The sequence below is a fragment of the Symphodus melops genome, assembly GCF_947650265.1.
Source record: "Symphodus melops genome assembly, chromosome: 6".
Classification (NCBI taxonomy): domain Eukaryota; kingdom Metazoa; phylum Chordata; class Actinopteri; order Labriformes; family Labridae; genus Symphodus; species Symphodus melops.
In genome coordinates, this window is record NC_136696.1 from 15408860 (window position 1) to 15422866 (window position 14007).

General features: G+C 38.8%; 1 protein-coding gene across 3 annotated transcripts in view; it reads right to left on the reverse strand.

Annotated features, from left to right (window-relative positions):
* Positions 1-297: 297 nt before the first annotated feature.
* The window catches only part of sema3ab (sema domain, immunoglobulin domain (Ig), short basic domain, secreted, (semaphorin) 3Ab), a 38108-nt gene continuing 24398 nt past the window's right edge, over positions 298-14007 (reverse strand). For all 3 annotated transcript variants that reach the window (XM_079347094.1, XM_079347093.1, XM_079347092.1), the window contains 15 exons: positions 13777-13839; positions 11261-11380; positions 10254-10344; positions 9394-9513; positions 8925-9067; positions 7325-7439; positions 7135-7204; positions 6891-7035; positions 6573-6792; positions 6341-6432; positions 6195-6236; positions 5562-5719; positions 4330-4397; positions 3109-3254; positions 298-2880 (listed from right to left, as the gene is read on the reverse strand). In XM_079347094.1, coding sequence (XP_079203220.1) covers positions 2335-2880; positions 3109-3254; positions 4330-4397; positions 5562-5719; positions 6195-6236; positions 6341-6432; positions 6573-6792; positions 6891-7035; positions 7135-7204; positions 7325-7439; positions 8925-9067; positions 9394-9513; positions 10254-10344; positions 11261-11380; positions 13777-13839 — 2139 coding nt within the window. In that variant the 3' untranslated portion in view covers positions 298-2334. The remainder of the gene's footprint in view (positions 2881-3108; positions 3255-4329; positions 4398-5561; positions 5720-6194; positions 6237-6340; positions 6433-6572; positions 6793-6890; positions 7036-7134; positions 7205-7324; positions 7440-8924; positions 9068-9393; positions 9514-10253; positions 10345-11260; positions 11381-13776; positions 13840-14007) is intronic.

Consider the following 14007-nt stretch of genomic DNA (forward strand, 5'->3'; position numbering starts at 1 on the left):
TTCTCCCCTAACCACTTTGATTTTCCATATGTATTTCTCTTATTGTAAATACTTGGGCTAATCCCATCATCATCATGTAAACATGTCAGGACAGAACAGAGGCGTACTGCATTAAGTGAATCCAAATGCTAAGGATGTAAAAGAGTTTATAAAGGTCTTTCTCATTTATGTGGAAATATAGATATACAATTTGTTAACTGATAATATACTCTACAGAAAAGGCATAGCCAGATGCCATGACAGCAGCAGGGCATCACACAATAAAAATAGATTCAATCAAAGCAGCACTTTATGAAGAGACATTTATTAGATCAGTAGAATACATCACCACCATCATCATCATGCCAAGCAGCAGCAGGAGCAGCACTTAATTTCCTCACTTTTATTGAATGTCCAAGATAGGTGGAGTGAGGCATCCTTTTTTCCCCGTTTAATAATGATGAACTTATCATATGCACATCTCTACGGAAAGTCCCACAACTCTGGAGTTCAACTCAGTTCAACTTTTCTGTTTTTTAAGCACACACTAGATAAGATCTAGTAGTCTAACATACTGATGTGTTTTCACTCACATTGTCCATTGCTGTCCAGGATGTTGGATATTTAAATCCACAACAAAACCCAGCTCAGATCTTGTTGATATTTTTTTTTTAATGACTTCAGGAATCAAGACCTCAGGAATTATCATTTATACAGTTCAGAGACCTAACAGAAATATTATGTACAACTTTAATATCACATACTGCATAAGCAAAACAACAGAGTATCGTTGACAAACACCAGACTAGTATATCATTGCTATAGCAAAAACAGGAACACTACAATAGCATTCACATGCACTAGTAAACAGTGTCATACTTGTCAAACATAGAACATAGTATTTATATTTACATGATGTTCACAGCTACATTTCAGGTTTCTGTATGTGTGTGTGTCAACTGTATAATAAAAACTAGTGTGTTTTTTGTTACATGCAGTGATATGAAGTTTTCACACTGCGCTGCCTGTGAAGAATATGGATATGAGGCGATACAGGTAGAAGAAATATACAGTATGGACACTGGGTAATTGCTCAGTGTCTTCATAGACTATATAATGCATGGTGAGCAATATTGTAAAAAATCAACAATGTACTATAGTAGTCTTAATACAGTATTAAACAGTTATCTTAAGAGACAGATGATGTTAATGAAAATGAATCAATCAATAGAACATTTGCACATGGGAGAAAATGTTCACAATTTACACATTTGAATATAAATAAATACACATATCTTATTAAAATAATGAATGTATACAAAGAAGAAGGAACATGGAAGAACCCAGTATGACATTTTGTGCACTGAGAAAAGGCAGCTGGCAGACATCGATAAAGAGTGACAGGCTGCTGACACTGGAAGGAATCTGATGAGTCAAATAAAAACAGATAAGCAAAACAGAAGAATAAAAACCTGACTTTGTTTGGGAAGCTTATCTAGGTCATGGACACAATGTTATGTACAATATCTCCCTGTTTACATCTGCTTTTTTTGTTTTCTTAAATACATTTTCATCTGGGGAAACAACAAAAAGCAACAACACATTTGTAAGCCATTCCCTTTCGAATGAGGAGAAGTCCTAGAATACAATATTTACACATTTTAGCTACATTATTAGATTCATTGACACATGGTAAATGTCCCTATATTCTTGCAGCATTTGGACATTTCTCTCTCTAGTGTCGCTTATTTAACCACCTATAATACCAAAAAAAGACCAAATATCCCATTATGTGCTTTTCCATGAGTTTCACTTGTTTTGTGCTTGTTATACAGAAAGAAGTCCATTTTAACTGCACACTGTATTTGATACAATCCCACTACCTCTTATTTCATAAATGTTAAGTAGAAAAGAAATTTCAGATATCCACTTCGTTTTACACTGATATAGACACCGTAATAGCATGCCATGAGACAATGCCATTAAAACTATGATGCCATAATGAAGTCAGTCATATCTGAAGGATGGGCAGATGAGTCCAGGCCTTGTTCTGGTCGACACAGTCCCTCTGATGTGCTCAGGCCTCACGGGCCAGCTGAGATAATATGCTCCAATGTTCTGGTGTGATACAACATCCTGTACCCTGCAGTCCTCTGCACCAGCATACTGTAAACATGGCTGCCCACGCATGAAAACATCCACCGGCTGATCAGGATAGTTTTAGCAGGAAAACTATCCTTGTGGAGGAAGTCCATATCTCGATCTGAAGGAGAAAAGTGGGAAAGTAGATTTGGAATACAGGATGAGCTCTGGATGTGGGTTCAGGTTTGGGAGTTAAAAGTCTTAGTTTGTAGATTAGACACTGCGGGGAGCCCTTTCTAGTTCATGGGTCCTGCGGTTGCGTCCCTTCTGCCTGTCTTGCAGGTGTTTCCACTTGGCAGAAAGCCCTTGAGCATGCATGTGGGGGTGGGGGTGAGGGTTCACCACAACCTTCTGCTGCTGCTGTTGCTGCTGCTGGTGTATTTGTACTTGCTGCACCAGGTGAGCTTTCTGCTTCCTGTGCTTTCTTTCCCTTTTCCAAACTTGCTCACAGAACTCGTCAACGCTGTTCAGAGTTGGGTGGTTGACCAAGGACAGGAAGTCTCTGTACCACAGCTTCTGATTGGGTGATTCTTGAAGTGAGGAACGTTCCTGAACTGGAATACTGGCCGCTGTGTCTTTGTCGCGATGGAGCAGATCCTCCAGGCGATCTGTGTCAATGACCTCTAAGGTGACCTTCAGCAGTGTCTGCATGAATCCGTGTTCCACTGCCTGGCACAGATAGATCCCAGAATCTTTTTTGTTAAGAGCACGAATCAGAAGGCCCTGGTCTGTGCGGATGAAACGCTCTTCTGATTTGATCTGCAGAAAAAAGAATTGGGGGGGGGGGGGGTTGAGACAGATTTAAGAAAACTATATAAAATAATAAAATAGCATTTCACTTATATCCAATTTGCTCATTTCAAACAATACAATATGCAACTGTACTACTGAAAAGCTAAATTGACATTATGAAGTACAAGTTCCCATTACATTATGTCTGAGTCTATGTAATACAGCTGATTAAGTGTTTGCTCAGGTTTTGCCAACCTCAAGTTTGCGGTCATCAGTTGAGCGCTGATACTGCCAATAAGTTAGTGCTCTCTGGGACTTGGGACTGCACTCAAGGAAAGTGCTGCTGTTTTCCACACCGTATACTGTTTTATCCAGGAGAGTCGTCTGCCCACTCAGTTCATCTAGAGGAAAAACCAGAACAGTTATTGAAGGTTGTTAAAGCAAACCTTATTTTTTTGGTTGTTGAATGCAGATATTGTAGTCTCAGTCTTAGCTGCAATTTAAGTGGGTTTCTGTATAAATCTCTGCTTTTCTGCTTCTCTTTCACTGAAATGTGAAAAAAAAACATGCTCCCTAAATTAGGAAGCCCAGCTTTATTCTTTTTGTTTTTGTTTTCAATTACTTGCTTTTGGGATTATATTGTCACATTATCCAGTCTCTTCTCTTATCACACTCCATTATAGACAGAAGTGGCAGCTTCCACCACAAAGACAGCCACTGGAGGAAATGGGCTGTAACCAAACTCTGGGTTTTATATAGTAAAGTAGGTGCAGTGCTATTTAGACAGAGAGGTTTGGCACTTTAAGGTCAGGGTTCTTCTGCTTGATCTCCTAAATCCTGTTACAATCCAGACTGCAGTGAAGTTGGCCAAAGAAAATTGAAATCACCACTTCCCTAAAAAGCAAAACAAAAAAAGCTATCCTTTTCTGTTAGAGGATGCTTTTTTTTTTCTTTTCTTTTTTTTTGCTGTGTCTGAGTTAACTCTCTTAAATTTAGAAGCTTGTGATATCCACTTTTCCTTTGGTCTTGTCAATTAAATGGAAAAAGCAAATACTTAAGAGAGCAAGAAAGTGTAGTAGAAACAAGTATAAGTCCTGTTTTAGGACTGTGACCACTAACAGGGCAGTAGAGAGGAGGGCTTGGCAACCGAAAGGAGGCTCTAAGGAATCCTGCCCATGTTAATGATAAGTTTCACATGGACAAACTCTAATTTTCACACCACCAGAAAACACATAAAACACAAGACATAGCGCCACACACATTCAACTGGCTTCTCGACAATTTGGATCACTTTGGAACCCTTTTTACGTCCAAGGAAGAAATAAATCCTTAAAACAGAAGCTTGTTGGTCTTTGTGTTTGACGAAATGGATCGAATTTAGCTAGTTAAGAATTACATTTAGTTGCTCACTGTGTCTGAATGAAAATTGAAATAAACAGATGCCTCCATTACAAAACACGTCTTTAATTGACAAACCATGATGCTGCAGATCTGAGCATTGTGTGAGTGGATCTCCGTTCCTGATATCTTGCCGTCTTGTTCTTCTGCAGAGACAGAAATATTAAAAAAATCCTTCATGAGTCAGCAGACACAACAGTTTCTTTGTGTGTAATAGAAAACATGTTTGCAGGAAGTTTTCAGTGCAGGTGTGCATTTGATTGTGGTTTTAATATGCAGGCCAAACGAAATAAACTAACAGCAGACAGCAATTGCATCATATTAAAACCTTAATTATAGGGTGTGTATGACAGAGGAATTCAATCAATCATTTGTGTCTGTCGTCTCACAAGGCCGTAAATGCAAGCGACAGAGTTTCAAGTAGAATTGCAAGCACAACACAAATGGTATTTTCTGTAAACAATAACTGAAGATAGTACGGTGATGGGCAACTTCCCTCCCTCTGCCTTGCATTGTTTTGAGCCAATGCTGATGTGTTGTTGGTAATTGGAGGTAACTGTTTTCTTTGGCTGTCTTATTTTTAAATGTAGGACTCTGGAGTCCAACTAAAAGATGGAACAGGATTCTGTGCAGCAAGCATTCAAATCAATAAGCCTCATGGAACTCAGAGTGGGAGGACACACACTAAAGTACACGCACATGCACACTTACAGATCAGTCCACATCGACAGCCACACTACCACCAAACCTCTCACCCCTGGTTCACCCAGACAGCCTCCAGACATCACAGTCACTGCTTCTCATTACAGTAAACACATGAGGCAGGTTATATTTCGAGCTTTCTGCTAGAAACACGATACTAGTCCTTTAGGGATGTTTTTGGCAAATATACAAAGCCTGTAGCATAAGAGGGCCCAGCTCAAGCCCTGAATCGCAGTCTGACTTCATCTCTCCTCAATGAGTCAAATCTAGTTTGCCATATGTTTAATATGCCAATATGTCAAACAAAAGCAATCCTTTCACATGCAATTCGGCATTGGTATTAAAAGTAGCACGTTTTAATTTAAAACAGGTTTCTTATCGGCCAAACACAAACACACCTTTCGGTATATTTTGTTCCTTTCTTTTTATATAGTATTCCCTTTCACACTGCATTTTGAGGAGTTTCAAAATACTGGATGTTGATTGAACCAAAGTATGCACCAAATTTATTTGTATGCTTGTGTTAAAAAAGCCTACTATTTTGCCAGAAACACAATGGCATAAACAAACTTGGTGCATTGTATAAATGCGTAGTATGTGTTGTGTACCTCTTAGCCATGGGAAAGTATCTGGAGCACTCGGTGCCATCCCATGCACAGTAAGGGTCCCTTGCCAGGCAACATTCAGCACAGGCCTTCCCGTACACCTCGCATCGATGCAAAGGCATCTGGGACACGCCAATGTCTGAGCCCAAGTACAGTTGTTGCTGTGGGGGGTAAAGAAAGAAAGAGTCAATATTTCATTTCAGATAGTTCATGTGTAATAAGCCACAGTTTAGGTTTTCGGAAAAAGTACTGTTCAGGAATGTGGACAGACTATCCTAGATACTCAGCACCCTCCTACCTGTCAACTGACTGACTCATTATATCTCTCCCTGTGACTTACGTTTACAAGGTAACTGCCACTGAAAAGTCATCATTTGACACGTTTATTTGATAAAAGAAGTTATTCAAAGTGCAAACATTTATTTGGTGTATGTCTACCAAGCAGCAAGGTGTGTCTTCTTTGATGGTTAACCGTCAATCTCAGAAGCTTAACTGTAGCCTTGATTGATCCCCAATATGCAGTTAATATTTTCATAATTATAATGATATAAGCTCAAAGTCTATTTGTTGGCAAGAGAGGTTTGTGCCTGTACATAGTTTTATTTAACATGAAACATGAAGAACCCAAATCCATACCTGTTTGGTTGAAAGTTCCATTGCTGTTATGGCTGTTGGCTCCTGGATTGAATATGACAATAAAAGATACAGATTAAACACTTGCTGCATCTGCAGTGATGATTGAACATCAAAAAGCAACACAGGTGAGAAGAGAATAAGCTTACTCTGAAAACAGTCATTTCCTCCAATAGGACTTCCTCCAGGTCATGCCAGGAGCCTCGGGGTATGGATACAACTTTCAGAATTGTCCCGATGTCTAGAAAATGATGAAAGCGTATAATCAGTTAACATAAACTCTTAAAAAACGTGCTTATAATTGATCTTAATCAGCCAATCATTTACTCTACAATGTCTCAGTCTAATACACACAGTATTCATGCAAATGTAAGGATGTACCTGTTCCAATGAACATGACATCATACAGGCCATCTTCAGCTTCTACCTTGTCCACCACTATCTGGGTAAATTGGTAGTCCACATCTGTTTTGACTATTATTGGCCGATTGTTTATGGGGTAGACCGGGTTATACATGGCTGGGTGACTTCTGGCAAAGGTTACCACTTCATCAGGAAGGTCCTTGGTTGTATCGAACCCTCCAAATGTCTTACTTGGGCACTGTAGAAAAAAACAAAATTGTTGGACATCAATTGGTTTTACTGTTAAAGCTCAGTTCATGACACACTCACATCCCAGTTAAGGCAGCTGATACTCACAGTGCCAGGACGTGGGTAGGGGACACGTCCCTGATAGGGCACCCATTGGTAGTTTGGGCCATCTCTATGAGCATAAGGGCCCAGGAACACTCTCCTTATGTCTGTCAGGCTGTACATACACACAGCTGAGCCTTTGAAGATGTTGCTGATGGACAAAAGATAAATATATTTAGGTTATTAATTAAGTTAATGCCTTTGTTACCAGTGATTAGGACCTATTGCATTTCAGTGTTCGCCTTCATACCTGGAAGTTGTAAACACTGCGTAGATGATTGGGCTCTTTGGATCTTTTGTGCTCATGAGAAAAACATCCTCTGAAAGCCAAGAAAAAAAGACTTAAAATACAACAGACATATTCCTTTCCAAAAGGAGTTCACTGAAACTCAATGAAATGATGTGTGAAAACATTTTACTGTGCATGAGGGTTGACTCACGTAGTTCGTCAAAGTGTGTGTCTATTCCATTACTGCCAGGCACGGAGCAAATAAGTCGAGCCTTAAGGAAGGTGGTCCACTTATTTACCAGACTCCTGTGACCTCCCAGGTCATTCTGTGGGACAAATAACAGAAAGAAGTTCAGCAGGGAAGTTTATTCTTTTGGAAATGGCTGAAATGTTGACTGTTTTACTTTCACTGAGTTGTATGTGTAAACTTATGTTAGTATGTGCAATGTCTTGTCCATTTTGGGGATTTTGATGTGCATCTGAATGTCTTATGAAATTTATAAAAAAAATATACATTTATTGTTTATTATTAATTGTGTTATGTTTATTGGTGACTTGTATTACCCAAGTGCATGCCGCTGAAATCTACATTATCCTGTTGTTGTTAGAAGTAAGAAATTGTCTAAAAACAGAGCATAATAATTTCCACTGTAAATCTATTTCTTGCCCTTTTTAGAGCAGATTATGGACACTGTCAAATACTGTAACAGGTGGGGAAAGATGTGAACATTTCCTTCAGACTCTGGCCGACATCCCTTTATTCATTGGACAGTGCTTGTGATCAAGCTGTTTATATAAATAAAGACTATAGGCTTTTTGATGAAAGCTAAAGCCAGATTTACAGTTATGTAAATGTACATCTTCCTTGTTAAATGACTAACAATTTATGCTATGTTAATCTTTTTATTGTCTTTAGAGTTGTTGTCTCATGGAATAGATTAAAATTCTCAATAAGTAAACTATCTTGTCACTCAGACATTCCTGTTTTCCTATTGACAAATCATATTTTGATTTAAATTATGAATTTGTAAATGTCTTCAGAAAGACTTGAAAATGTTCATGTACAATATGTTTTTGTTTTTTTTTACCTCACGTTAAGTGTTTGTTTTGAAGAACAAAGCACACGCACTGAGTGAAAACAGTGCTGGCTCAAATCTAATTCCACATGCTGTTGATTTATGACAGTGGATTAGAATGTGTCCAAATATGCACAGGCCAAAATTAATAACACATCTTGCATAATGGATGGCTTGTGTTGTATTGAGCAAGACAGATTCCTGACATTCTGGGTAATCAGGCTGCTATGACAAAGGCATGAGCTCGCAGCCTGCTAAATGTGGGGTTGAGGCTGGACATTACTGACTGATCTACAGTCAGCTGGTTGGATTCCTGCCTAATGAATAGGAATAGGATTAGGATAGTGAAAGCTGATCCAAGGCCAACTATTTAACATAACCATCCCCTGCGGCTAAGGGGCGTGGCAGACCAAACCAGTGCCAAAGCCTGGCATTAGGATAACAGTGATCCCATTGACAGTGACTTTGCCTCTCAGGTTCTGGTGACATTTAACATTTCTCTCAGGTTTCTGTCTTCAGGGGTGATTGTACCACACACAACAAAGCCCACCCTTCCCCAGGCTAAAAATAATCACAGATAGCAAGCCCTGAAAACAACCATCATAAAAGCCACTCAGAGACCTGTCTAGGGTTTTTCCAGATACAGAAACTATTTCATATAATGTGCGTAAAGTAAAGTGGGGGGTTGAATTTTCTTGTGTGAGAGCCGGTGTGTATTTATTTGTATATGCATACTTTGCAGAGCTGTCCAATGCGAGCGTGTGTGGCCTTCCCAACGTGCTCTCCATCAATAGCATTTTCTTTGAAAAACAAGTAGATCTTGTCATCTTCTGGGTTGTCACTCTCCGGGATCTGATGAACACCAACAAACCTGGGATCTGTTACACATAGACAAATATTAAAATTAAAGCCCTATTAAAAAACATCAAAAGATATTTTGATGAACAGACAAGTAAAGCTGAATGTCGCCTTCATAAAATTGAACATCAATACCAAATCTATGAAAATGAAGGCCTGAGAGTAGTTTATACAGTAACATATGGGAAAGAACTGAACCTATGGGCTTGAAATAATCACTATCAAAACATTAGACTATTCTTCTATTGATTAGAAGGACATAAACAACATACTTCACTTATATAATCGGGAACTGGAAGAGGTAATTTAATCAGTGTTAGCCAGCTATTTTCCTCTTCTCTCTCACCATTTAGCCAACGGGAGTCGTGTTGCTCTGTTCTGATTGGATGATGCTTGCCAAGAGTGCGAAAGATGGCAAAGTCCCGTCCCATGAAATCAGCTGATGTCCCAGCATACAGTTCACCATCTGAGGTATGAACATAAAAAGTTAGTTTGTGTTAGTAACACTGGATAAGAGAACACTGTGTGGGGATTTCCGCCTGGTGTTGCAGGTGTAAAAGTCTGAGGTATTGTTTAGGGGCTTAGCAGTAAAGGTAGAGTTGGTGTCCTGAGAGAACAAGGCAGTGACGGATGTGATGAACATCAGGAGTGTGAAATTGACATTTTCACAGTGGGCAGGGCAGAGAAGGGAGGCAAGAGAAAGATGAATGCATGGAGGGACAGATGAGGAGGGACAGGACAGAGGTGTGAGACAGGGGGAGTACATAATAATGCTGGTAAAAGAGGAGAGAAAAAGAGGAGAGGAGATTAGGGGTGATGGGCTGGAAAATGGCCATCTGCTAGGTTAAACGGTGTGATATAACACAATGTGACTGGCAATAATTAGGGCTAGAGAGGAACGGAAGGCTCACGTAGTCCTACTCTATTTGATTCAGCACACAAGAAGCTCAATTATCTGTAACGCAAACCCAGCACTTAAAAGAGGTAAATTCAGATTGAAATAGAGTTTACAGTCCTGTCAATGAGGGGTTTGAAGAGTGTAAATACCAACTACAGAGCAGAGCTCCTTGTAATGAATGACAGGAGTGTTCTGTTCTGTTATTTACATGTGTTTCCCCCCCTGTGAATCTGCTGAAATGAAACTCCCATGTTTTAATATGCCCTAACACATGAGAACAGCACTGTGTATCTGGTCTCAAAACTCACCAATTAGCATGGAGGCAGTGAGCAGCTTGGGGTCATAAGGACTCTTCCCTCTGCCGTTTTCTAGATGAGGCTCCAGTCTGAACACGCTGTCCTGCATATTGAGAGATAGAAATTCACATAATTGTTAGTGAGGCACTAAAAGCAAGGTTTCACATTATTTCTGATAGCTTTAAATTACACAGACAGAAAGAGCGGAATTCTGTCTGCGGAATTCATTTTCTTTGTCAGCACGTCGCCACTTGTGTTTCATGAATCAGCATTCTTACAGCCTGAATGTAATTCAAAAAGAAAAAAACATCAATCAGTGAGTTGGCTTTTTGGATTTTATATTGACACATTGTAAATGATTTAGCTTCAAATAGTGAATTCAGAATATGGAAAGATAACAATAATTTTATCTATACCACACTTAGTAGATACCATTTACTCTTTTGGACCAATAAGAAAAATCCAAACATATGCAGACTGGTGTGATTTAAAAGTGCTCTTGTCCAATCATTTCACAAATCATAAATTGATTTTACTATAATGGATTGTAATAAGAGAGTTGAATAGCAGAACAGTAAATCTCATCCCTTAATTGGTGACCTTGACAGTGATAGGAAACTCATCAAATTAATTACATTTTTAGTTTATGATATGTATCTGGAAAATGGCTTTTCTCTGCCTCTAATTGTCTGTAAATAGTCATCTAATGAACAGTGAACACACATTCATTCGGCCGACACAGTGACATTTGGAGGAGAAAAGAGCAATTTCTTTCACACATACACATCCAGCAGTTCCATATTAGAGTGATGAATTGGAAATTTTTCAGACTATAAAACCCTGTGTTTAATTTTCCAGCTCATTTTGCAGAATGAAACCATCTTAATGTTCGACCCAAATCATCTATTTGGATGACGCTAAAACTTAACTTAATAACTGTATGAAACTCAGCATAACCTCACAACTAAATGCAGTATTTTAAAAAAGACATTTCAAAAACATGAAGTATGTGCTTGTACCTCTGATTTCTTGCCCACTTCCAGGTAGGAACACACTGGGTGGAACGCTCCTGTCCCACATACATAAATGTGGGTCTGGTTAAACGGCTGCAGCACCTTGATGAAATTAGAGCACTCCCTCTGATAGAAATAAAACAGATAACACATTTAGAATAATGAACGTCATGACACTTCTTTAATTTTTACAGTTTTTTTCCTTTCATCATTAGTGCTTGTGATTGCTGCTACTGTATATGGTTATTTTAGTCAGTGAAAATTGTGGTGAAACTGCTGGATAACCCCACAAAGAGCCCACTTCTCAGCAGAGGAAAATCCAAGACTTATATAAAGACATCTCTGATGATCCTCTAATGCAAAGCCTTCTGTAATCTGCTGTAATTCCCAAGGGAATAACCTTGCAGTGTGCTGAGTAATGCTTCTGAAAATAATACTGTAACCAGACCAAGCATTGTCATCCATGACTCAGTGCTTTTTTCCACTTTATTTGCATAAAGTGACCAATCCTTATACCTTCAGCTTCTTTTTCTCTTCGAACCCATTGACATTGACCACTGCTAGGTCTACATTAGCTGTTTAATTCTCCATACAATAATTTTGATATTCATAAATGATGTCATGTGATGCAGACTAACAATAGAGGCAGTTAATAAAGTCAACCATTGTAAAAAAAAAAAATGCTGGATTATGTATATACTTTTCTTTACTTGGGGCTTTATGCTGAGGGTAAGGGTTACCTTATTACTTATATAGATACAGATGTTGTTTATCTAATCATTTTCGTGTGTGTGTGTGTGTGTGTGTGTGTGTGTGTGTGTGTGTGTGTGTGTGTGGCAGTCGGTCTGTTTTGTGTGCAATACTCTCCAGTCGTATGGCAACATATATATGTCCATGTGCTCATGCAGCTCATGTGTCTGAGCAGACCTGACATCAAATACACAGTATATGAAAAAAGATAGAAAGTATCATCACATATACAGTATATGAAAAAACAGAAATAGCAAAGAAGAATAGCACTAGAAATTATGCATGGCTAAGTTCATCTGGCTTTACTGGGTCATCAGCAGACAGCTGCTTATGTTTGTGTAAGCTTTTGTTTTCATTTAGGCATCTGTCTTTCTTTAGATTTATATGGCCTATATGTGGTTGGGTTTATCTGAGTCGTGAACAACATCGTTGTTGGATAACAAGCAAGAAAATATTAAAACTTTGCCAGTACAGCTACCATTTTATAGGTAGTGAATTGATAGAAAATAAACTGAGTTATTTTTAAAGCATGCAAATATCACACTTTTGTAAATCTATGCAATTCTTTTCCCCTTGTGTGTGCACATTCACACCTTTCACATCATCTATCTTTTTCTTTCTTCTCTCCAGAAGTGTTTGCTTACATTACTTCAGGGGGCATCAACAGCCTCTCCCTGCCTCCCTTTAATTCTCACTCTCCTCCGACTCCATAACAGAAAGACCACCCCTCAGGGCACCTTATTCATCTGTGCCACAATGTTTACAGAAAACACACAAAGGAGTTCATGGTGCCTAAAATAAGCTATGGAGAAGTGTGGAAGGGCAAGAGAGCTTGCCCTATTCTGGCTGATGTCCAGGCAGAGAACTGAGGCACAAAAAGCCATAATTTCATATTCTAGCAAAATGCCCAAGGCCTTTTTGGAAGTTAGAATTCTTAACACAGCTCCCAGAGACAGCTTCTCATTGTGTTTACATAAGGTTTCTCCATACCACACAAACCAAATCTGCACTCAGCCACATACAGGGAGATGTGATGCTTGGCTCGTTATATGAGGGTTGAGTTAGGTAAGGGGGTCTGAAAAAACTCTAAACCTAAGCACCATGACAAGTCATCTTTTGTTTCAAGTTTTTCCTCCAACTGATGGGTCAAGTTAAATAACACATTTAAAGGCTAAACAGATAAACACACTGAAGAATTTTTAAACCCATGTGAGTACAGACCAGTGTAAAGTAATTAAGTATTTAGTTTCACGGGGAAGTCAAGTCTAGGCCATGTCAAGTTTTGATGTGCTTGAGAAGTTAAAAGAAAACAACTCAAAACAAATGCAAAAATCCAACATGAAAGAAAACATGAGAACATTGAATGTAAAATAAACACTTGTGCATATGATCCCTGGCAATATGAAAGCATCTGCCAGACCTCACTCTGTTAAATGGAGCGACCAGAAGCTTGATAAGTGATTAAGGTCAAATGATGGTTTCAATCATGACTTCAAGATTATAATCAGACCTATGGTCATTGTCCACATGACAGATTACTAATGTCAACACACTGGTATAAACAAACTGGAAGATTAGAAAATGTCAATGTTTGAAATGCTTTTAAGAGCACATATTCAATGTAATCCCAGTGCAACTACAAGTGATGTTTGCTTCGAGATCTGCACAGTTCTCACTCATCTTTAGTACAGTAGAACAAAGATATTTTTATACAACAGTGGGAGAGTAGAAACAAAATGCCCACTTAAAAGAAAGACGTTTTTAGCTCTTACTGAGAGATCTTTTCCTGCCCACTTGCATTCGTCTCTTCTGGTGGGAGAGGCTGGCCAAGGGATCTAGAACACAAACACAGTTCCTTTGCATGTTAGAAGAGAATTATCCCCTCCTCAAATCAATATTACACTCTTGAGTAAATAAAACCACAGCTTGTGTGCATACAAGTGTGTATATGCGAGTTGAAGGGGTCACAAATGCGATTTGTTATCCACTTTGTTTCAGTTTAC